Source organism: Zingiber officinale, chromosome 1B, assembly GCF_018446385.1.
Source record: "Zingiber officinale cultivar Zhangliang chromosome 1B, Zo_v1.1, whole genome shotgun sequence".
In the NCBI taxonomy this organism is placed as follows: domain Eukaryota; kingdom Viridiplantae; phylum Streptophyta; class Magnoliopsida; order Zingiberales; family Zingiberaceae; genus Zingiber; species Zingiber officinale.
In genome coordinates this window covers 1,252,094-1,275,034 of record NC_055986.1, presented here as the reverse complement: position 1 = coordinate 1,275,034, position 22,941 = coordinate 1,252,094, and the positions used below count along the sequence as shown (strand labels likewise).

The following is a 22,941-nucleotide window of genomic DNA, read 5'->3' as shown; positions in this document are numbered from 1 at the left end:
GGACCCATCCAGCAACCGCCGGCTGTCACAGTCGTGACTCGAGTCTGGGCTGATCAGGTGACCTGTTTCAGTGTCACTTGGGCCTTTTGCCGGCCTCTACCCATCTTTTTTACCTAAAAAATTATTCTGGTCGTTTTTTTATAGAAGATCATTTCCAATAGGAATATTCTCTAAATATGAGGCGATATTTTTAGGATGGAATATTTTATCGTGAGATTTAAGTTATTTAAATAGTAAAATATTTAAAAAGTAATATTTTTAGGATGGAATATTTAAATTTAATTCAAAGGGCTTAAGTTTGTATTTTGGTCAAATATGATGCGCCCATTTAGTCAATTCCCAACTCTACGTCCAAAATCCAAACAGGAAGACGCGCAATTTAATAAACGCAGAAAAAGAGAGGTAAGAAGGTGTGGCCTCTCTTTCGTCCCACTTCGAGCTTCCGATTGCTCTTTCTTTCGCCATGGTCGAATCCTCCTTCCATCTCCTCGCCTTCCTCCTCGTCCTCTCCCCCGCCGCCTGCCTCGCGCACGTCCGATCCGCCGCGCAGCCTCTCTGTCCTCGGTCGGACCTCGCCTTCCTCAGTCACCTCGAATATCAATGTCTACCTTCGATCGACCTCTCTCCACCTGTGGAGGTACGCTGTCGCTTGCTGGATACTTCCTTATACTATCCGTTCGGATATTGCTATCCAAAGGTGGGCGTTTTCTAGCGGGAAGCTGGTGATTAGATTAATTAGGGTTTGATTATTCTTGGAGGGTTAGGTCTCCAGAAGAATCCCTTATGACCATCTACTGGATTTATTAAAATTTATATTTTTTAGTTAGCTGTTTCGGTTTTGTAGTGAAATATGGTAATTAAGACTTGTTGTTTTGATTTCGATTGAAGAAAGGCATGCCTTATGTCTTCGTTTTTTTATATATGTTTGATTATTTCAGTTACATGGTGATGATTAAGTGTATGAAGGGCAGGGCAAACTTTGATGCTTTTAATTAATTTGAGAAACTGCTATTGATTTAAGTCCTACCTCTAAAAGCAGAAAACTGAAGAATGATAAATGTCTGTTTCATTAGATAGAAGTGGGTTACTGTTGTAGTTGTTTAGCAGACTTTTTTTTAAAAAAAATCTAATCTTATGCTTTGATGGGATGCTAACTTTAGTAGCTTTCCCTTAACTTTGAAGTATGGTAAGCTCACTCTAAAGGGACTTGGTACCAATCTGTTGATTGATCTCTGACATTCCAAGTGGCGTGCTTCATATTTCCACTCTAAGATGAATCATTTGCATGCCCTTGTGATAAGATCAATGACACCTTTTTTGGACTATTTGACTTTGTGTGGCCATTCACTTTGAACTTTAGCTACTACCTAGATTAAGGTGTGCTATGGAGGGGCAAACTTTGCATCCATCTTCTGTCAATAGACATCAGGGTACTAATTTAAGATATCTTCTGCCTATGCTGGTTTCTTTGTGGATTAACAGGATAACATTAATTATATATATTTTTCTCGTTATTATGGACAAAAGGTCCATTATGTCACTTGGGTATTAGTGGACAAAATGAACATGTGACTAATTTTATGTCATCGTGTCATGTGTGTACCTTTTAGATTAAAGGCAGAAGTGTAAAAGATAATTGTATTAGTGTAATACATACATAAGGTGAATCATATGGTTGCCTGTTATCTAATAGAGTATGCAATGAGTATCATTCGGGTTGAGATGAAATAGGAATATTGAGGTAGATGGTATATCAGAAAATTAAAAGTTAGATGAGGGAAACTTATTTTAGGTGCTATGAAGCATATTAATGTAGATCTTTAAAATATAATTGCTGATTTTATATTTTTTATTAGGAAAAGAATATGAGATCCCTTGAGCTGCAAAAACATAGTTGTCAATATTTTGTGATTTTGCCTCAAAACTGCTGAATGGCTGAAAATTATATATACATATATATATATATATATATATATCAACCCCCTGCTTTCTTTCAACTTGACCATCCTGTAAGAACATGCTTTGATATTTATGCTTTTCTTTGGTTTCTTTTTCTTTTGGATTGATTGTAGTGAGTTCTTATCTGTTTAATCATTTTTGAAGGTGAGTGGAGAGATTCTAGAGAAAGAACTTGGTTCCGGCAAGAAAAGTGCTTATTTTTCTGTTCTCTTCTATGCATCATGGTGTCCATTTTCACACAGCCGTCGACCTACCTTTGATGCTCTTAGCTCGATGTTTCCTCAAATAAAACACTTCTTAGTTGAAGAATCATCAGTCATGCCCAGGTCTGCTGCAGCAATTCTATTAGTTGTTTTGCTCCAATCTTCATCAAGTTGCCCACATATTCTTTATGAAACTTACATTTCATGTGATCGCCTTTGTTTTTTTGTTGCTACACAGTGTCTTCTCAAGATATGGTATTCACAGTTTTCCTGCTTTAATGTTGATAAATGGGACAACAAGGCTTCGGTATCAAGGGTCAAATGACCTAACCTCATTAGTCTATTTCTACAAGAGAACTACAGGTACATTAACTTAAGTTAGGAGTAGTCAATCCTCATAATAACTTCTTCAACTTAATTTTTTGGTGTAGGTCTAAGCATGGCCTCTTGCGAACATAGTATGACTTACCTTGACTATATAAAAGCTCAAGTGCTGTGATTTCAACTTTATATACTGAAGCTTCCTTATTCTGTCTTTGCATTTTCTCCACCTCATTTAATTTTAATTTCCAAGTGTAAACTATTTTAGCATCTTGAACATGTAGTAAGTATATCCTTGCCTATTTTTATACAGGCTTGGATCCAGTCATGCTTCCGGAGATAGATCTGGCTGGTTCAGGAAGGGTTAGGACCCAAGTACTCCAAGTTGAATCTGCAAGGGAGTTGATAACTAAGGAACCTTACTTGGCATTTAGTGTTCTTTTCATCTTTCTGAGAATGAGCATATGCATCATCTATGCGATATACACCCGTGTGAAAGCCTTTTGTGTCTCACACGCCTGGCATCTGAACTTGAGGTTTCTTTGTGAGTCGAGCCATTTGTTGGAGCAGGTGCTGCATTTGGTCGATGTCAAAAGGTTATGCCGCAATCTTAGACTTTGCAATCGGACTAGGAACCTCCGAAAGGGGGCGAATAATGCACGGGTCTGGGCGTCTTCCCTTGCTTCTGTCTCCCTCGGCGAGCCATCTACTTCAAAACTAACCCCTACTGACCCACAATAATCTCTTTTGATTTATGGTAATGTTCCCCATACTTTATAGAGTTATGTAGATAGGGATGTGGGATCATATGAGAAGCAAAATCCCATGTAAATTTTTGGATATGTTATATCATATGTATACTGTATATGATTTCACTGCGGCATTTCAACAAAATGCAATCTGTAGCTGTATCTTTTTTGCTTGTACTTTTTTTGTGATCTGAAAATTTGTTGATGATAGCAGTGTCCCAGCTGAGTATTGTTTATGGTTTTTTGGCAAAATTTTGTAGTCATACACCAGAAGTTAAGGTATCCCAAAATCATGAGGTACTGTCAAAATGTTCAAATCATGCAGCTCATTTGCCTGGTTACCCTAAGGTCATTTGTTGGATCTTATGAACTCAAGAACAATTGAATACTCTTATATGGCACTTCCATTAATATTGTTTTTCCTCAAATAATATGTTTTGAGCTATCAAATCGATTTCAATATTGAAAAAAAAAATGAAAAATCGTAATTGATGGAAAGACATGTCAAGATACAAGAAAAGTTAACATTAATCTCAAACACTCCTTGTGGCATTACATTACCAGACTTCGAGGAACTTTTAAGCTTCATTCCAATAGACAAACAGTAGCAACTCACGCATGAATACTAAAGCACACTGAAGCCAGGTCACAAGTTCTTCCTCAGCAATAAGTTACAGACTGCTGTGTTTTACATCCTAATGATAAAGACATTGATTGATGTCCCCACAAAAAACATTTCCACTTTCTTCATTTCAATCAATCGCCATGGCAACCAAAAGAGAGGCAAGAGTGGCCACTCTTATTGTTTTTCTTCACCACGCATGGCCCTGCAACATGTGCAAGAATCCAAATCATGAATGCAAGAGATTATTGATGATGAATTAAAACAACTGATCGGACTGACCTAGGACAAGTTAAAGGAAGAAGATTCTTGATGATGAATTATACATAGGATGAGGAATTTGCCGAGTTGAATTCCTATGAACAATTGGAGTTTCTGCCAGGACCTCCGTAGTAGAAGTAGTGCCCCCATTGACCACCATTACCGATCTGCACATCGTAGCAGCTTGGTTGCTCGGTGAAGGTGGCGATATCGGTTGGATCCCTCAAGGTGTTGGATTCATCAACTATTTGGATGTTCCTAAAGTAGCTGGACTTGCGAAAGCCTTCCCCGGGGAAGTGACCACTGCCCATGGCAGTGGAAGTGTGGGCACCGCCTGGTTCAGAGTCCACAACTTCCCCACCCCACTCGATCATGGAGGCGCCGTCTGCCAGGTAGGAGAAGAGGAAGGAAGGCCAGTAACCTAGCACATGGCCATTCCCAAATTGCATCCACCAATGACCTCCTGTTGGATCCTGTTCCAGCAATCAAATCATCTCAAACTATGCCAATAGAACAATGCTTAGTCAATGAGGTTTACATTTTTACCTTCCAAACAAGTATACTGATATCATATTGGGAGCCTTCATATCTCGAAATAGGGTAGATAGTTGCACCCATTGCAATCTCACTGTTGGTTTGAATGAATCCAGAACATAGCAAATTGTAGCAACCTGTTGCTTGATAAGAATCACTCTGCAAAGTTTGAAATACAAATGTCAGAAGAACTGGGTTTCCTGATACAGAAACAAACTCAGAGGATGAACATCGAAGGTTTGCGGCAACTTACAGTCCAGTAAGTGAAGAGTCTTGTGTTGTCATCGCCATAAAGATCAGGGCTCACCTGACCAATTGTCCACACAAACAAAAAAATCAATGCCTGAAGGCAAATAGCTCGATCAAATTACAGCAGAATTAAGGAAGAATACCTGCCAGCCAGCTTCGATGCTATTGAGATCCTCCCCAAATGAGCCTCCCAGAAGCCAAATCTGAGACAGGCTGAACTCGTTGCCCTGCGCAATCCTTGGCTCCCACACATTAATGGTGGCCTTCGCTCCATAATAAGTATCCCCCTCAACATAAGCAATTGCATGCTAACAAGAAGACTCCTCGAACACATAGCAGATCAGAGAAAGCAAAAAAATTTGCATTTTTAGTTGGTTATACTTATACCTGGTGGCCGTTCTCGTTGAGGAGGTCAAGTTCAGCAGAGAGTGGATTAGGGGTGCTCCTGTGCTGTTTCCTGCCATAATTCTCCACGGAATTGGCTCTCAGCAGATCATCCTTCTTTGTTCTTCTGATGGGGATGGTATTCTCAGGGCACCTGCCGTTTTTGTGCCAGAGCTGAGATTGGACTGGCAATTTCTTCTTGGAGACAAGCTCGCTCTCATAAAAAAGTTGGCTTTCTGGGTGAAATGATGGCCTCATCTGTTGAGATTCTCAGAGTATCAGTGGAATGGAGAATGGAGCATGATTTGGGCAGAGGAGACGAAAGAAGAAGAAGAAATCAGTAAACCTGGACGGTGTGGTTCTTGAGCAAGGGATGATCAAAGGCCGGTTGTTTCGAGATGTGTACACAGTCTATGATGTCTCCATCTGGGCTCTGCAGACACAGGAACCAGTTCTCGAAAAATTAGGGTTCTGATTCTTTGGCACTCAAATGGCCGAAATTTGGGCAGCAGCAGAAGAAAATACGACGAAATCAAAGGAGTGAGTGACCTTGATGCTCTTGACGGCCTGCTTATTGAGCTTCTTGAGATGCCGCTGCACCTCTGCCCTCCGCGCCGTCACCGCCGCCGCCGCTTCCGTGCACGACCAGAACATCATCGCCACCGCCAGCAGCCACGCCGCCCGGCGACTCGCGCTGAAGTGGGCCGACATTCCTCCTCTTCCGCCTCGACCCCTGCTCTCGCTTCTCTATAATGTTGCTTCCTTAAAAAATTTTAACTCCTTTTAGGGAACCCTTTTCTCCCTCACTCTCTAATTCTCCACACTCCACCCACCCTCCGTTCTTTAGCGCTAACGTGGGCCGCCAACACACTTCATCCGCCGTCGTTTATGCCATTGCTATCTGTAACGCAAAAGCAAATTCTTCTCTCCGATTAATTATCTCTCGCACTAGCGGTAGTGTGCGGGAGATAGTGGACAAGAAACGAATGTCTTACTTTACAATTCGATCTTTGTCTTTTCTTCTCCTTTCTCTTCTCCCGTTTGCGCTGCTCTCGTCTCCGGTCCTTGCTCGCGAAATTTGACACCTTTTACCGCCGCATCACGGGAACGAACGCTCACTCCGTGGGTGGAGGTGGACCGAAACCGAAGTGGAGGGCGGAACGAACGCTCGTGCCTTGTGCTGGCGGACGGCGACGGGAGTTCTGAGCGCGAAAGAGACGTGGCGCCAATCGGGATGGAGATGCGCAGGCACGCGTCAGCTCCTGCATGGGGTCGTAACTGACACGCGCACGAACAGTGATGTCAAAATTTGTTTTTATTTTTTTTTTCTTTTTAAGAAATATCATAATTGAATAAGATAAAATCGTTAACTTTTTAATCTTCTTTTTTTTTTTTTCTGTGTCTGATGATTGCAAGAAATACAATTGAAAAAGGACTATCCATCACTCTTATAAAATTATGAGCATAATCAATTGACGGCTCTATACTACCAATAAAGGCCAGCTCAATGAAATACAATTTAAAGATAAGTGGGGGGCTCATAACATTTAATTAGACATGATTCTCGATAAACACTACATATCAAACAATTAGGGCTTTCTCTAGACAGGCCACCAACAAGTCTCCATGGCACATATGCCATGGCTACATGCAAAGAGTTGCTCAATTTATTCTCTTCTATCCACCAATTTAAGTTGCCGTTTATCTTTCACATCATAATGACCAATGGCAAAGGCCATCTTCACTAAATAATTATCATAAGAAAGTTCAAAAGGGAATTAAGAGCAGTACAATTAGATTCGGATGTCATTCCCTTTTTTTAGCTAAAGTTAACTGTGTTCATCCTAGACATCTCATAGTTCAAGTGACTAAAGGATGATAGATTTTTTTTTAATAAACTAATGATATTTTAGTTTATTAGTTGTTTGGTAAGTGATAAATAAGATAAATTCAAAGAGTTATTTTAAGGAAAATTTTAACCTTGTAATTTTGACACCTTTTATATTTTAATTCATTTGTAAATGCGAGGGTTAAAGAATATAAATATAAATATTATTATATTATTAGGGGTTGTGAATGAATTAAACGTTCGTGAAAAAAGTTTGGTGTTCGACTTGGTAAGAATTTGTTTATGTTTGTTCAATATATATAAGATTAATTAAATAAACAAGCTTAAACAACTCGTTAAACTAAATAAACAAGCTTGGACATATATGTGTTCAGCTCGTTAACGTACGTGAACAATGTTCACAAACCATATTCATTAATAAAACTATTATCAATATATTAAATAAACAATAAAATAAAATAAATAAATTTAAATTATCAAGCTCAATAACCAATCAAATAAAAAAAAATTTCAAACAATCTTGAATTAAGAACTTGATAATATCTAAACAAACCAACCTCGAATTGAGAGATTTATAACATCTAAATGAACCAAGCTCAAGCCAAGGTTCAAACAAGCTCAAGCTCATAAAAAATAAACCAAGCCAAGTTTGAACACTCATTTCAAAAACTTGATTCATTTTAAACTCGACTCAATTACTTTATTAAACAAACTTGAACACCCCAAATCTCAACTCGTTTACAGTCTAATATATTATTTATTAACTACTAAGAAAACTTTTGAAAATTTAATTGACAACAATAAAAAAATCATATGATATAAATTCTACTTCTAAATATAATATCCGCATATTCATCATATATAGGGAGGTGCCTCATTCTTCTACTAAATTCCTGGTCTAAATAATAAATCTTCCTCAAAAGATTTTTCTTGATTACCCTCTTTAAAACTTCACAAGACTGAAAGCCTTGTTTCTCCAATATAATCATACAACCACATTCCAATGAACAAATTGAGATCATTACTAACGCTCTTTTACAAATGGATCTATACATCAATTTACAGAGGCAACCAGTGAACACAGCGCAATACAGGCGATGGTGTTCTTCTTCAACAAGCAGCTGGTGGTCTTTCTTCACTCGTTTTCAGCAATGTAGTTTGGAAGCTCACCTTGGCAGAGGTACTCATCGCACTTGGAATCAGATTCCCAGGCCCTGCGGAGTCTGATGATATCTTCGGTGAATGTTGATCCTGATGCACCTATGAATACAGATGACATGGCACAAATTGTCTTGTCTAGCATGGCTTCCACCTGCAGAAACAACTCACAATAAATCTCATGGAATGAGCATAAAGAAATGTGTCTTTAACTTTCACTCCAGGTTTCACGTTTGAAAAATTCCGAGTGAAAAAATGTTAACCTGACTATCTCCCCCAAGTCGATTTCGGTATAACAGAGCATCCCATTTTTCAGCACTGTTATGACTTGGCCTCTTGAAGAGTGGAATTTGCTTGTCACCTAATACAACCAAGGACTGGAGAAGATTTGTTTCAATTTCAGTTGCATCGGTAGATAGATAAATAACTGGAGCATTGGCTTTCTCAGCAACACGCAATATGCACTCTGCTGCTTGAGGAATGGGGAAAAAGCAACTTTCCTTCTTCTCATTGCTGCAGAGAGATGTCAAAGATCTCAATGTCTTCTCTTCAGTTAACAATAATCATAAAAAAATAATAATAATTTTAAAAAATTGTAATCAATGTTCGGACTAGATTTGCATGGCACACCACAAAATTTTCAGTTTGGCAAAAGTGAAAAGGAAGAAATTTGTACAACTAGAAAAATACTTGAATTGACCAATGGAAGAGCATGCTTTTTAGGGCTCAAACATAGTCAAATACATATTTCAACTATTATTACATCAATAGATAACTAAGATGCTGTCAAAATATAGATAAACGTTATGTACAGCTTAAGTCTTGCTTGAGCAACAAAGCTACATCAGTTTGATCTGTTTAATTTCTCCTTACTATTGTTTTGGTACCCTAACATGCCAAAGTTTTAATCCAGTTTACAAGTCATCTGATCCTTTGGCTAGACAGATGCTACTATGTATAACAAGTTGTGACTGTGCATCTGTAGCCTAGATAGCTCAGAAATAAGAGATCAGCAAATAAAGTAAATCACATTCATATCTAAGTCAAGCAAAATTAGTTGCCAGTGAGTCATCATGATAAGGAAGCACTGATGGAAAACATACTCATTTAGTATCACATTGGTAAGAGAGGAGATGAAGCATTGCTACAAGGGATTAACGAGCTCAAGCACATAATTAGTGAGTCATTTTGGTGAAATTAGCAAGGAAATGAGTAATTGTTAGCGTTGGAGGGATCTAACAGGATCAAATCAAGAATTGCCTCCAAAGCTATTTGCAACTTCCAAAGAATTATTTACCCTCTAGGACCATCATTGAGGTTAGCCAACCAATTATCCAAAATTTGCAAATAATGCAATTTTGAGATCCTCTCTCCACTATGGGATTGTACGTATGACATTTCTACAATACTGGAAAGTAGTTGCCTTCTTAAAGTAGATAATCAAAATGCTATATGATCATCTCTCGCTAAACTAGAAGTCTACAGCAAGAAAAAGAGGAACATAATGGAAGAAAAATAAATCATTAAACTGAAAATATACTCGTATCATGACAATCAAGAGAGAAAAGTGTAAAAGACTCGTATATATCAAATTCTAACATAATAATCCATATTGAACTAATATTTTTAAACACCCATTTAACTATAACCTCTACCACTTCCTATCACATGGAGGATAGGTATTGTTCAATGGCAGGCTTGTTTAAAAAATTCAGACAAAAATATTAATCCATGTGAGACCAAAACTATGTATGCATTCATACCATATATAACTATTCACTCTAACGAAGAAAAAGAATAACAATAAGCATTGCGAATAGGTTAGTTGGCTAATCTACATTGCCATCAACCATCATAATGACTTCAAATGACCAACTGCTCTTAGGTGTCATTTCAGTTACTAGTACAACAACTCCACCGCATAGGGAAGAGCAATATCATAACGCATATTCAAGAGCAGTAGTACTTCGTATGAGAAAAGAGGATAGCATATAAACATTCAATTAAAGACAGCAGAAGTAGAATAGTTATAGCCTACCAAAATTTCAAGAATCCATGTCGCCGAAAGTGGAGGGCAATGAAGTTGCTCCCTAAGAAAGTCTGCACAAACCGCTGTGCTGTGAGATAAATGAGCCGACTTGGTTGAATCACTGTCTTGCATTTGTGTGCAAGTGGTCCACCAGGCTGCATCACCCATTCTTCCTCAACATCAGCATAGAACATATCTCCAATGGCAATCACCTCGTCATTTGATGAGAATTTGTGAATTATGTCACCAACAACCCTCTTTTTCTGTGTCTTCAACTTGGCATCCTCAGGCCAAGCAGCCTCAGCCTTAGCAAGAGAAAGCCCCGTGTTCCTCAACCTTTTAGTATGATCCTCGTCCAGAAAGCAAGGTGGTGAAGCAATGTAGCAGATAAACCTATCTATCTTCATCTTATTCTTCTTCATTTCAGCAAACTCGTCGAAAGAGATCACAACCTTCCTTCCCAAGCACTCATTAATGTGGTTGATATCCAAGACGCGGTCATACTGGTAATCGACCTTCGCGCTCGGAAGCACCAGCACTCGGTCGAGAAGCGCTGCAAAGAACATGTGCTTCTCTAAGCAGATCAAGTGGTTAGACATCTGGCCCGACAAACAGATGGCGAACAAAAACCTGTCTTTCTTCGGCTTCCACTCTATCGTTCTTCTATCCGCAGATTTATCCACCTTCCTACACAGGCCGACACCAGGACCAGCCAAATCCGTGCCCACATTCTCATCGGAGGCCTCGGCGGAGAGGTTTCCAAACCGGTGAGAAGATAGAAGAGCGCTCTGGATCTCCTTATTCAGCTTGATCTGCTTGATGAGCGCAGATCTGAACTCATCCAGAGTGGGAGAGGAAATTGGAGCCTTTGGCTGATCCGCCTTAACGGGGGATGTGGAATTGGGCGCCGATGTTGAATTCGGAGGCAAAAAAGGAGGCGGAGAAGGAGCGGCACCGGGAGAGAGTGTGAGGTTCCAAAGCCTAAAGAGCTCAGTTTGCTGGTTCTTGAGGAGGTAGAGGGCGCGGAGCTCGCTCTCCCGCATGAGATCGCCACCAGATGATGAGGAGGAGGCGACCGGTACGAAAGAGACGCCTTGGAAGAGGCGACCAAGGCCAAGGGAGAAGAAAAGGAGAACGAGAATGAGGGGTAGGGAGAAGGCGAGGAGGTAGGGCCTGCTGGACCACAACCGGAAGCCGACGCGGGGAGGCACGGCGGGGGCGATCTCAAAACTGGAGGAGGGGGGAGATCGGCGCAGAGGGAGGGGCTTGGCGTCGTTCTGTGGGACGAGGTTCCGGCGTTCCTCCTCGTCCTCGTCGGAGGAGTGGGACGGGGAAGAGGAGGTGGCCGGCGATTCCGTCCTCGCCATAGGAACGCAATACCGGATCAAAGGAGGAGGGCGGTGTTGAAGAGGAAGGCGGGCGAGAGAAAGCGATGCCACAACTGACGCCGGAAAAGGGTGGAGTAATTTATGTAAAGAAATGACTAAATTTTCGAAATTATAAAAATACCCCTCAAACTTTTAAAATATTTCTGCGATCTGTCTGAGTAGTAGGTCGATCGTTGCTTGAGTCATGACGCTTGTCTTTAAGAAGCCCATTCAATTCTCCATTAATAAACTCTCACCGTCTGCCAACCCAATCCCTTCACCCAATGGCTCCCACTCCACTGCTCCTCCTCCTCCTCCTCGCTCTCACCCTCGTCTCCGCCGCCGTTCACCCGCTCGATCCCCTCACCGCCGCTGAAATCACCTCCGCCATCAACCTCATCCGCGCTTCCCCTCTGAACTCCTCCGCTCCCCTCGCCTTCCACTACGTCGGCCTCGACGAGCCCCCCAAGCCAGCCGTCCTCGTGTGGCCCCGCTCAGCCCCGCCGCGTCGCGCCTTCGTCATCGCCCGCGCCGGCCGCGCCACCCACGAGCTCCGCGTCGACCTCGGCAACGGAGCCGGCCGCGTCCTCTCCGACACGGTCCGCCACGGCGGCAGTTTCCCCACCTTCACCCCCGACGAGCAGGATGCGGCCTCCGTCCTGCCGTTCCAGTACCCGCCGTTCGCCGCGTCGGTGGCGCGGCGGGGGATTCCTCTGTCCGATGTTCTCTGCACGACCTTCTCGGCGGGGTGGTTCGGACGCGCGGAGAGGTGGGCGGGGCGGAGGGTGATCGTGGTCCAGTGCTTCGTGGCGGCGGGGACGGCGAACTTCTACGCGCGGCCGGTGGAGGGGGTGACGGCGGTGGTTGACCTGGACGCGATGGAGATCGTGGAGTACGAGGACAGGGTCGACCCGCCGGTGCCGAAGGCAGAGGGGACCGATTACCGGGCGGCGGCACAGAGACCGCCGTTCGGGCCGGAGACAAAACCGGCCACGGTGGTGCAGCCGGAGGGAAGGGGGTTCGAAGTCGACGGGCACATGATAAGGTGGGCGAACTGGGAGTTTCACTTGAGCTTCGACGCCCGCGCCGGCTCCGTCATTTCTTTGGCGTCCGTCAAAGATTCCGAGGAGGGTACATTCCGGCTCGTCCTCTACCGTGGCCACGTCTCCGAGCTCTTCGTGCCGTACATGGACCCGTCGGCGGAGTGGTACTTCAAGACCTTCTTCGACGCCGGCGAGTTCGGCTTCGGCCTCTCCACGGCTCCGCTCGAGCCCTTCACCGACTGCCCTGCCAACGCCGAGTTCATTGACGTGGACGTCTCCGGCGGAGACGGGTCGCCGGTGAGGATCCCAAATGCGATTTGCCTCTTCGAGCGCTACGCGGGCGACGTCGCGTGGAGGCACACAGAGTTTGGGTTCCCCGGGGAAATGGTAATTGATTGATGATGAAGTTGGTTAGTGAAAACAATCGAATGAGGATTAATTGATGTTTCGATTCGATGTAGATAACAGAGGTGAGGCCGGAGGTGAGCTTGGTGGTGCGGTGGGCGGCGGTGGTCGGCAACTACGACTACGTGATTGACTGGGAATTCAAAACCAGCGGCTCCATCAAAATTGGGGTAAAACAAATGCACTCTTCCATCCTAATTCCAACTTTAACTCGATGCAATTAATTAACAGGTGGCGCTGAGCGGAATCCTTGAAGTAAAAGGCACATACTACGCCCACGCCGACGAACTCTCCGGCGACGCACACGGCTCGCTCGTCGCCAGAAACACCCTCGGAGTCTACCACGACCACTTCTTCACCTTCCGGCTCGACCTCGACGTCGACGGTGCCAACAACTCGTTCGTGAAGTCCCGCATGAAGCCTGTGAGGGCGGCCGGCGGGCCGAGAAGGAGCTACTGGACGGTGGAGAAGGAGACGGCGAGGACGGAGTCCGATGGCCAGGTGGAGCTCGGCTCGACGACGGAGCTGATGGTGGTGAACCCGAACAAGAAGACGAGGATTGGGAATGAAGTTGGGTACAGGATTATTAGCCTCGGCGGAGCGGCGACGTCGCTGCTGGACGACGACGACTACCCGCAGCGGCGGGCGAGGTACACAAAGAAGCAAGTGTGGGTGACGCCGTACGACGAGGCGGAGAAGTGGGCGGCGGGTCTCTATGCGGACGAGAGCAGAGGAGATGATAACTTGGCGGCCTGGAGTCAGAGGTATATATTACTGATTCTTTAAAAAAAATAAAAAAAAATGTAAAAATCACTCTATTAAAATTTATGAACTAAAAATTTCAATTTCGTTTTAAAAATAAATATGAATAATGCAGAAATCGGGAGATTGAGAACAGAGATATAGTGCTGTGGTACACAGTTGGGATTCATCACCTGCCATGCCAAGAAGACTTTCCGGTGATGCCTCTGTTGACCGGCGGCTTCGAGCTGCGGCCCACCAACTTCTTCGAGAGCAATCCGTTGATCCGGAGGAGGCCCAATAAGCCGGCGACTCGGCTCCATTGCTCCTTGCAGTAATAGAGGAAGATTGATGGCTTTGAGATTCGTGATCATCTTGATTGTTTTGCTGTAGACTGAGAAAGGGAAAGAACGATACCACGATAGCAAAGAGGAACGTTAGAAGGGCCTTACATTTTTCAGTAATGCCATTAAAATACTTTTTAATGCTCGACTTTCAAGAAATTACAAGATTAGAAATTATAATGAAAACCACAGCAAAAACTTAGAAATCTGCACACTCTAAATTCAGCATTACACAAGCTCCTAATACAATAATCATTTCAGATTATAACCAATTCTGACAGCCACATGCATTGTGTATTTACAATCATTCCCTTACATGGGAGATTTAGACTAAGTTCGATATTGTAGACTTGCTTTACTTCAAATATTATATCTGTCAGGCAAGATAACTTCAAATGGACAGTGAAACTGAAACTGAATTCATCACCCAGAAGTTGAATTAACAGTATCGCCCATCTGACAATACAAACTTTCAGTTATCACAATCACTGGACAATGGGAATGAAAAAGTTGCATCAGAACTCAGATGTCTAAGGCAGGTTAGTCCGCGATTCTTGAAAGAAAAAATTACTATAATGATATCAATTTAATGATATATACCTGGAGGTAGCAATCTTGATGAATGACTTTCCGGGTGTTTGGATTAATCATCACTGCGCATGAAACTTTTCCCTGAGAAAATGTAGACGGCAAGAAGGGAGGGTAACAAGTGGTAACACTAACAACAGTCTATGACTGAAAATTGTGTAATACTACACATGTGAAATATTAAAACAGTACTATTGTCTATCACCAATAATGAATATTTTCAGAAGGAAAAAACATCCATAGACATATGACATTATGTATCACATTCAAATCCATAAACATTAAAGAACAAGTTGTCCTTTTCTTCAAGATGGAAAAAATAAGATTCATCAAACAACTGATAGTAATTTGGAAATCTTATCAGACTATCAATCTAAACTTTTTTACCTTCCAAGTAAAAATATAGGCATGCTTCCATTACTTAAAAGTTATTCTCTTACATGTTGAGTTTCAGATTCCTTCAATCAATAAGTCCATATAACAGTGGTATAAAGAAAAATGGATTATGGAAGGAAACTATTTGCCAATTGAAAGGATGCTTTAGAGTTTCAGAACCTCATGTCCATGAGATGAATGAAACCAAGCATATGTACACTTTAAAAACTTGAATATAAAACAACTAAGATGTATGAAGTTGAGAAGTGTATAGTTGTCACTAGACAGTAGATAGTAGTCTTCCAGTCCACGATATGTATAATGAAAGAATTTGCATAGTTAATAATAAAAGCAGTGACATTGACCAAATGACGGCTGCATTTGATTCAATTTATGTAACAATGAAACGTAGATAACTAGTCACTGATCAGTCTCAACAGAGAATCATATAATTGTTATTTGTTGGGCAAACTACCTTACCACAATGGATAAAAGTGAGTCCTTAATGAAACCTTTCAGGAATTCTTCCTTAATATAGCTTTAGGGGTTAAAAGTCAGAACAATTGCTCATGCTGAATTGCAAGTAAGTAAAGGCACAAGGAATCACAAACATTTATTATATTGAACTTACCTTAAGTAGATATGCAAAGACTTTTCGGACAAATAAACAGTAACATTTTGCCTTTCCTGTTTTTTATTTCTCGACTTTCTGTATTTAACTTGACAATGCTCTTCTTGATTGCCTTACTAACAAATAAATTTACGATTTCAAATCAAAAAGGAACTAGATCTGACAAGGTCATATTAGCACCATAATTCACTACAAGATGGAACCGGGAAGAAAAAACACAACCAATTCGAGGTGCAATAGAGATGAGAAAAACAAGATCATGCCTTTACGGAAATTTACCTCGACGGGAACATCGAAGAAGAAGAGCCGCATCCTGCCCTCAACCTCCGTTACGGTATCCAAAGGCAACGATCCCCTACCAATATCCTGGATCAAATAGATGGCATCACTCAACACCCGGATCCCGTCGAGCTTGAGCTTGGCATGAACGTAGGTAACCCCCCGAGCCCTAATATGGCCACCGCCGAATGTGACGAAGCCGAGCTGCCTCCCCCGATACCCTAGGGAGACCACGATGGAGCGGTAATTGAGGGCGAAGAAGGCTGGGTTACGGATCCTGAGCTCGACCCCCATGGAGATGTATATAGAGGCCTCGGGTATGACGTTGACACGGATGTCATCTAGATCAAGACGGGCTATGGTGAGATCGGGATCGGAGGGCCAGAGGAAAAAGGCACCGGATAGGAGGAGGGCGAGGAAGAAGGCAAAAGAGAGGAGAGTAGAAGAGGAAAGGAGAGAACCAACAGAACGAAAGTATGCGCAGCATCGGGGGCGCCGGCGGCGGCGGGGATAGACAGGGAGCAGGACGTACGCCGGGGGTTCCGGCAAGTAAGGGTCCTGGAAAACGGCGACGGAAGAGGTAGCAGCCGGGACGCCGTAGCAGGTCTGCGGCGACAGCGGTGGAGGAGGAGTTGGCTGGGGGAGGAGCGGCGCCGCCTGGTCGCCTGCTTTCACAGTTACCGTCATGTGTGATCGATGCTTCTCTCCGCCTCTTCGTTCCGATTTCTCCAGATTTCCACTAATTATTTATCTAGAGACGCAAAAGTTTGCCAAAATTTCATTTCACCTCGTAGATATTCAAATATATCAATGTACTCCCTAAACTTTCCTAACACATTTCATTTCGCCATCCTTTTCATTGTTTTATATTGACGTAAATGTCCTTTATGATTGTTGGAGTTGGTATATGTATAAATAGTTATTCTATTACGTTTTAGGAAGTCGCTAGAATAAAATATGATCTATAATTTATCAATTTATATTATATTTTATTGTGAAATTGACATAGATGGATAATAATGCAAAATGCACCCCTTATTTCATTGTCAATAAAGACATCTAATATTAAAAAAAATATTTTAAAGATGCCTCATCTTAATAAGGTAAAGTAATATTAACTCTAAACAATTTTAATTAGTATTTAAATTAATATTAAAATAATTTTGACTAATATTAAAATAGTTTTAATAGTTATTAAAGTAATTTTAAGTCGTATTAAAATAATTTTAATAATATCGAACCAGATTTGTGTGAAATTCATAGGGCCCTTGTTTTTAAGATTCACTGACGTACAAGAAACCGGGTGATTGGATGGGTTGGCCATAGGGCATTCGTTGACGTACTAGAAGCCGGGTGAATTGATGGATGATTAACGGGGAGTTACTTTCTTATCGAAATATTGGACGGGACGTTTTCCAGGCCAATCGGGTTCGATTACTTCGCTGCGAATAAAATCCAATTGGGCCCCTCACTGTGGATTCGGTTCGTGTGGAGATTAAACAGCGAGAACGGTTCAAATAAAAGCTTGGTTATTTTGAACGTCCTTGATTAATTTTCGCCTTTTTTCATGAAAATACTTAAGAAGCCATTTTGAAGATTACATACCTGGTCAATATAAACTCCACGTGGAAAGCTCTTGACTTAATTCAGGATCATTTGGCCTATCAAGACTCGACATTACTTAGATTACGTTCTCTGTTTATATAGTATTTTAATCATCAAAATGCAATAATATCGCAAGCTTGAATTTTAATCCAATTTTAGAATTAAAACTTATATAATTCCTATAAAAATTTAGGCAATTTTTATATATGATCATTTATTCAATTTAGAAGCACAATGGTTTTACATTTATCTTTGAAAAAACTAAAAAATAATAACAAAGCAACTTTACTAAATCTATTACATCTTCATTTTTTTTCACATACTATTTAAATTATAAAAATAATTAAAATGACAATGTGGCAGTAAATCGTTTTTAGCCTTTTTTAACTATTTAAAATACGAATAAACTTTAATGGCCTAAAGTTTTTTAAATGCACAAACTAATTGTGATTCTATTTTTTTTAAATGCATAATAAAAAAGAAAAAGAACTACGGATTAAGGTGGGCAATTGGTTAACGGCCGGATTGATTATAACGTTTAAATCGAAATAGAAGAAATCAATTTTTTCAGAACTTATTAAACTAATTAATGGACATAGTTAAATTTTATTTAATCAAATTAAGATTTTTAAAACCAAGACCAACTTATTAAAATAGTCAATATTTTAAGAAAAAAATCAAAATTTTAAATTAATCAAAATTTTAATTTTAATAAGTTAGATCAGTTAATTCAATTTATCCGACTTTTTGCCACCCTATATAGGATAACATGTTTTGTCAATTTCCGATGGACACATATTCTCAGAAAAAAAAAATTCTTCGACCCCGTAGTCACTTGGTGGTCTTGTGATTTTATTGCCTCTAATATACATGAAACACAAAAGTAAAATTGTAAACACTAACAATGATCTCCCGAGAATAAATTAAAAAAGGCGTCGGCGAAAATGCTGTCGCTGTCGCTGAGAAGATCACTGTTTGGAACCTCCTCAGATTCTCTACAAACAAAATCCTGACGGTATGTTCTCTTTACCCATCGTCGCCTTCACTGTGTACTCTGATCACCCTCTTCCTCCATTTTTTCGATTTCTCTTGGGCGCTTCAATATATAAGAAGAAAGCATCGGTTTGTAACCGATGTTTTGATGGCACATAATGGAGAAAGATGAAGGTGAAAAGACACATTTTCATCTTTCTAACGTTGAAACTGATGCAATGCCCAACATCTCTCGCTCATTTAAGTCAATCCATAAAGGTTATCTAGTCACATAAACTATGTCAATCACATAGACTACAAGATGATCATGTCACAAGGTCAAAGTCAAACATTAATTGGTCACAAAGACCAAATAAGTCACATAGACTATTTGACGATCAAGTCACGAAGACCAGAGCAAAATTAATTAGTCACAAAGACCAAATAAAAATATTCATTCCATACATTAAGGAAAATAGTTTGTGCGACAGCAAGCACACCGAGCATTCATTGTTAAGAATATTGTTACACCTTATATAGCTGCTTTATAGAACAAATGAGAGACATCAAAACTTATCTTTACCCCAGATTAAATTATTTACATCAATATGAGTATCTCTAATCTCTCATAATGACTATTTTGTCAAGAGCATGTTCTGTTGGTGCAACCTTAGGTCAAGGTCGACCTGGTTGACCCGACTCGAGGTGACTTGACTCGAGTTGTATTTTGATGTTTGACTTGGGAAGATTGTCGGTGCAACCTTAGGTCAAGGTTGACCTAGTTGAGTTGCATGTTGATGTTTGACACTCGTGAGAGAGTTCTATTTTTGATGTGAGACAAGAATAGATGGTTGGGAGATTATTGGTGCAACCCTAAGTCAAGGATTGACCTGGTTGACCTGAAAAGTCCAAGTATGGAGACTTGGCACTGGAAAAGTCCGAGCAGGGGGCTTGGCACGCGAAAAGTCCAAGTATGGAGACTTGGCGCTGGAGAAGTCCAAGCAGGGAGCTTAGCATGGGAAAAGTCCAAGCAGGGAGCTTGGCAAAGTAGGAAAGTCCTAACTGGGATGTTAGGCAGTGTGGAAAGTCTTGGTGAGTGAAGTCAGGCAGTGGGAAAGTCCTAACTGGGATGTTAGGCAGTTGGGAAGTCCTGGTGAGTGAAGCCAGGCAGTGAGAAAGTCCTAACTGGGATGTTAGGCAGTGAGAAAACCCTAGTGAGTGAAGCTAGGTGAAAGTTCTGGTGAGTGAAGCCGGGTAAGGGAAAATCCAGATGGATCAAGGGTAATCGGACATCTAGTGATGGGAAGTCCAAGTAGGTCATAGGAGTGACCGGATACTTGGCACGAAGAGGAAAGTCCAAGTGGGTCAAAGGGATTGACCGAACACTTGGTGGGGAGTCTTAGCAGGTCAAGGGAGTGACCGGATGCTAAGCATGATGTACCAATAGGTCAAGGTTGACCGGATATTGGTTTGGAAGGTTTGGGACTTGGTTTGGGCAAAAACCAAGCTCTGGATCGGTCTGCAGACCGATCCGATCGTTGTGTTTCGATCGATCCGGTGACCGATCGGATGACAAACGAAGGTGATCATGGTTCTGGGCTTCGGTGCGGGGACCGATCGTTGAGCTGATCGGTCCCCGGGACCGATCGGGGGAGTGGGATCGGGGACCGATCGATTCCACGAGAGTTGGGCAACTCTGCGTGAAAGCTTCGATCGGTCCGGGACCGATCAGGTCCGATCGGTCCCCACGACCGATCAGAGGTTCCTGATCGGTCCATGGACCGATCGGGGACGGAACAGAAGCGAAGGCTTCGTCCAGGCACTAGCCGTTACGACGCAACGGCTAGTTTCTTCGCTGTCTTCTTCGCAGGTATAAAGGGGTCGAGGGCTGTTGCTGCATAAGTACTTCTTCTCTTTTCCTTGAACTTCTGTTCTTCTGCTGCTAAAGCTTCTGCTTCAACTGAGCTTTGATTGAGCTCGCCTCCGAAGCTTCGCGTGAGCTTCCAGTCGTCGACAAGCTGCTGTGTTTGGGTTGTGAAGTTGCTGCTTCACCTCCAGTCGACAAGAAAGCAAGCAATTGGTAGAGTGCTATTGTATTACTTTTCTTACTGTTCTTGTACTCTTTGTTTGCTGTTGCAAACGTTTGTGGCGAGGTTTCTCCACCCACAAGGAGTATATTGTATTAGTCGGTTCTCCGGAGACTCATCCACCGACGGATTGACTGGACTCGTCCACCTTACGGACACGCCAAGGAGTAGGAGCCCTAATCTCCGAACCTCGTTACATCCTTGTGTTAAGGTTTGGTTTTCTTCTCTTTCGTTTCTTTGTATTTTCCGCTGCGCTAACACTTTTTGTAGAAAGAAACGACGATTTGGGGTCGGCTATTCACACCCCCCCTCTCTAGCCGAGTACGAACGATCCTAACAAGTGGTATCAGAGCGAGGTCGCTCTTCATCGGATCAACACCCGTGGGAGCAAAGCTAGAGAATGGATCTCTATGGAGAAGACATCACCATTCCACCCTTCTACGAATGCGGCGACTTCGCGTATTGGAAGGTAAGGATGAAGTACTTTCTTATGACTAACATAATGAATTGGTTTTGTGTACAAGAAGGTTTTACTCCTCCGGTGGATAAGGAAGGAAAACCACTTGAGAAGAAGGAGTGGACAAGAGAACAAATTCACAAATCCGAAATCAACGAAGAGGTAACGATAATAATTGAATTTTCATTGCCTACTAACATCTTGTGTAAGATAGGTTACAACAATGCCAAGGAATTATGGGATAACTTGGCCAAGTTCCATGAGGGAAGCTCAAATTCAAGCCATGAAGAGGAGCTAAGTGAGCCAAGTAGCTCACATCATGGAGGAGAAGATTTAGAAGTTGAGGGTCACTCAACATCTAAAGAAGAAGAGGAGGAGAGTTCCTCTTCAAGGTCGGAGCAAGAAGAAGAAGCTTCTACCTCCGGAAGGGATGAAGATGAGAGCGTTCATCCATCCTCAACCCTAGGTAACTCAAGCATTTTAATTTCTAGGAAATTACACATAATGTGCTTCGAGTGTAGGGAGTTTGGGCACTACAAGAGCAAGTGTCCAAAGAGGGTTAGAAAGACTCCACCGGCACCAAAGGTCAAGGAAGCCGGCGTCCCAACACGCAAAGGCAAGAAGCACGTGGTGTGCTTTCAATGCAAGCAACGGGGACACTATAGGAGCCAATGTCCGAAGGGGAGGAAACCTCACAAGGACAAGGGATGCACATCGATAGGGGGAGCTAAGGCAAACCCTAAGGTATCTTTTAAGGCTCATTCGTGCAATTCTAGTAGGATACATGCTAGTAATTTTATTGCATTAGTCAATAATGATAAGCATGTTAACACTAAAAATCAATACATGTGCTTAGGTGCTAAACATGTCAACCTAGATAGGGATACTACTAGGAATGCTAACCCTAGGATTAACACTTCTAAGGTTAAGGAAAACCTAGGTAGAAACCCTAAATCAACTAGACACATGCCTAGGAACACCTCAAGAAAGAATGACAAATCAAAACTTGAGGTATTAGAAAAGGAGAATCAAGTCTTGAGGTCAAGGCTTGATACCCTAGAAAAGGCCCTTAAAAATTTAGAGAAGTCAACTCTAGGGCCTAAGGGTCAAAAGTCCCAGGACAAGAAAGGTTTGGGTCACAAATCTAAGTCCCAAGTGGTCAAGCCCACTTACCACAATGTTCCATTCGATTATGGAACAAAACCTAGGGCTAGGAAGACCACCACCAAGGTCACAAGGGGAGTCACCCCTAGAGTTGATCTTGATGAGTCCCAAATGACCAAGGCTTCAAAGCCTAAGAGGGTCATTAGGAGGGTTGCTAGGGAAGTTATCCCTAGTGAATATTTAGTGAACCCAATGAGCTCAAATAGGTATTGGGTTCCTAGGAGCATCTTCTCTACCCCATAGATGGGTTAGAGAGTGTCAACTCCGATTAGAAGGGTAGTTAACCCAACTTTGAGGAAATTGACACTCAAGGAGCATTTTCAAGGTTTTGAGAACTTTTGAAAATGAAATGGAATTATCATTTACTCCTTTGAAGAGTTAAATGTGCCTAAAGATTGAAATTTTATTTTTAATCTCAATTGGCACAATTTGGGAAAATCTAGAGAACTCTCGAGGAAAAATGAAACATGCCAAGTTTTGAGGATAAATTTGATCTTTAAGTGACATGAATTAATCTAGAGTTCAAGAAGTGTCAAAATTAGGATTTTGGCATTTTGGGGTAATC

At 41.9% G+C, this 22,941-nt stretch overlaps 5 protein-coding genes across 8 annotated transcripts; 2 read left to right on the top strand and 3 right to left on the bottom strand.

Moving 5' to 3' along the window:
* The first annotated feature begins 355 nt into the window (after positions 1 to 355).
* LOC122046177 (5'-adenylylsulfate reductase-like 5) lies at positions 356 to 3,409 on the top strand. Of its 2 annotated transcripts, XM_042606742.1 has the most exons (5): positions 356 to 637; positions 2,104 to 2,285; positions 2,401 to 2,525; positions 2,594 to 2,620; positions 2,797 to 3,409. In XM_042606742.1, exons 1-5 carry the CDS (start codon positions 464 to 466, stop codon positions 3,222 to 3,224), a joined length of 936 nt encoding a protein of 311 aa, XP_042462676.1. In that variant the 5' UTR covers positions 356 to 463; the 3' UTR covers positions 3,225 to 3,409. The 2 variants fall into 2 exon arrangements, with proteins under 2 accessions (XP_042462676.1, XP_042462684.1); XM_042606750.1 differs by lacking the exon at positions 2,594 to 2,620 and having other exon boundaries at positions 359 to 637.
* Positions 3,410 to 3,742: 333 nt separating this feature from the next.
* On the bottom strand, positions 3,743 to 6,514 carry LOC122046126. The gene is made up of 9 exons (XM_042606673.1): positions 6,278 to 6,514; positions 5,832 to 6,183; positions 5,629 to 5,715; positions 5,286 to 5,540; positions 5,042 to 5,206; positions 4,903 to 4,956; positions 4,662 to 4,808; positions 4,137 to 4,588; positions 3,743 to 4,059 (listed from the first exon to the last, which is right to left on the bottom strand). The coding sequence occupies exons 2-8, from the start codon at positions 5,991 to 5,993 to the stop codon at positions 4,211 to 4,213; spliced, it is 1,248 nt and encodes a 415-aa protein (XP_042462607.1). The 5' UTR covers positions 5,994 to 6,183; positions 6,278 to 6,514; the 3' UTR covers positions 3,743 to 4,059; positions 4,137 to 4,210.
* Positions 6,515 to 8,043: 1,529 nt separating this feature from the next.
* Positions 8,044 to 11,781, bottom strand: LOC122046119 (O-fucosyltransferase 5-like). The gene is made up of 3 exons (XM_042606661.1): positions 10,328 to 11,781; positions 8,553 to 8,802; positions 8,044 to 8,443 (listed from the first exon to the last, which is right to left on the bottom strand). Exons 1-3 carry the CDS (start codon positions 11,683 to 11,685, stop codon positions 8,267 to 8,269), a joined length of 1,785 nt encoding a protein of 594 aa, XP_042462595.1. The 5' UTR covers positions 11,686 to 11,781; the 3' UTR covers positions 8,044 to 8,266.
* Positions 11,736 to 14,359, top strand: LOC122046110 (primary amine oxidase-like). Its single transcript, XM_042606648.1, has 4 exons — positions 11,736 to 13,115; positions 13,190 to 13,303; positions 13,365 to 13,897; positions 14,011 to 14,359. The coding sequence occupies exons 1-4, from the start codon at positions 11,970 to 11,972 to the stop codon at positions 14,210 to 14,212; spliced, it is 1,995 nt and encodes a 664-aa protein (XP_042462582.1). The 5' UTR covers positions 11,736 to 11,969; the 3' UTR covers positions 14,213 to 14,359.
* LOC122046137 lies at positions 14,133 to 16,845 on the bottom strand. Of its 3 annotated transcripts, none has more exons than XM_042606689.1 (3): positions 16,092 to 16,845; positions 14,819 to 14,890; positions 14,133 to 14,268 (listed from the first exon to the last, which is right to left on the bottom strand). In XM_042606689.1, the coding sequence occupies exons 1-3, from the start codon at positions 16,776 to 16,778 to the stop codon at positions 14,245 to 14,247; spliced, it is 783 nt and encodes a 260-aa protein (XP_042462623.1). In that variant the 5' UTR covers positions 16,779 to 16,845; the 3' UTR covers positions 14,133 to 14,244. The 3 variants fall into 3 exon arrangements, with proteins under 3 accessions (XP_042462623.1, XP_042462631.1, XP_042462619.1); XM_042606697.1 differs by lacking the exon at positions 14,133 to 14,268 and adding an exon at positions 14,418 to 14,706; XM_042606685.1 differs by lacking the exon at positions 14,133 to 14,268 and adding an exon at positions 14,418 to 14,674.
* Positions 16,846 to 22,941: the final 6,096 nt, after the last annotated feature.

What these genes read in the sequence shown, in the direction of transcription:
- LOC122046177 (XM_042606742.1), top strand. Translation starts at nt 464, where the DNA reads ATGGTCGAATCCTCCTTCCATCTCCTCGCCTTCCTCCTCGTCCTCTCC. An exon ending in ACCTCTCTCCACCTGTGGAG is followed by an intron (nt 638 to 2,103) that starts GTACGCTGTCGC and finishes TCATTTTTGAAG; the next exon opens with GTGAGTGGAGAGATTCTAGA. An exon ending in CATGGCCTCTTGCGAACATA is followed by an intron (nt 2,621 to 2,796) that starts GTATGACTTACC and finishes ATTTTTATACAG; the next exon opens with GCTTGGATCCAGTCATGCTT.
- LOC122046126 (XM_042606673.1), bottom strand. Translation starts at nt 5,993, where the DNA reads ATGTCGGCCCACTTCAGCGCGAGTCGCCGGGCGGCGTGGCTGCTGGCG. An exon ending in AGGCCGTCAAGAGCATCAAG is followed by an intron (nt 5,716 to 5,831) that starts GTCACTCACTCC and finishes CTGTGTCTGCAG; the next exon opens with AGCCCAGATGGAGACATCAT. An exon ending in GACTCTTCACTTACTGGACT is followed by an intron (nt 4,809 to 4,902) that starts GTAAGTTGCCGC and finishes CAAACTTTGCAG; the next exon opens with AGTGATTCTTATCAAGCAAC.
- LOC122046119 (XM_042606661.1), bottom strand. Translation starts at nt 11,685, where the DNA reads ATGGCGAGGACGGAATCGCCGGCCACCTCCTCTTCCCCGTCCCACTCC. An exon ending in CATGGATTCTTGAAATTTTG is followed by an intron (nt 8,803 to 10,327) that starts GTAGGCTATAAC and finishes ATCTCTCTGCAG; the next exon opens with CAATGAGAAGAAGGAAAGTT. An exon ending in GACTTGGGGGAGATAGTCAG is followed by an intron (nt 8,444 to 8,552) that starts GTTAACATTTTT and finishes TTGTTTCTGCAG; the next exon opens with GTGGAAGCCATGCTAGACAA.
- LOC122046110 (XM_042606648.1), top strand. Translation starts at nt 11,970, where the DNA reads ATGGCTCCCACTCCACTGCTCCTCCTCCTCCTCCTCGCTCTCACCCTC. An exon ending in TTGGGTTCCCCGGGGAAATG is followed by an intron (nt 13,116 to 13,189) that starts GTAATTGATTGA and finishes GATTCGATGTAG; the next exon opens with ATAACAGAGGTGAGGCCGGA. An exon ending in TTGGCGGCCTGGAGTCAGAG is followed by an intron (nt 13,898 to 14,010) that starts GTATATATTACT and finishes TGAATAATGCAG; the next exon opens with AAATCGGGAGATTGAGAACA.
- LOC122046137 (XM_042606685.1), bottom strand. Translation starts at nt 16,778, where the DNA reads ATGACGGTAACTGTGAAAGCAGGCGACCAGGCGGCGCCGCTCCTCCCC. An exon ending in TCTTCGATGTTCCCGTCGAG is followed by an intron (nt 14,891 to 16,091) that starts GTAAATTTCCGT and finishes ACATTTTCTCAG; the next exon opens with GGAAAAGTTTCATGCGCAGT. An exon ending in ATCAAGATTGCTACCTCCAG is followed by an intron (nt 14,675 to 14,818) that starts GTATATATCATT and finishes TTGTATTGTCAG; the next exon opens with ATGGGCGATACTGTTAATTC.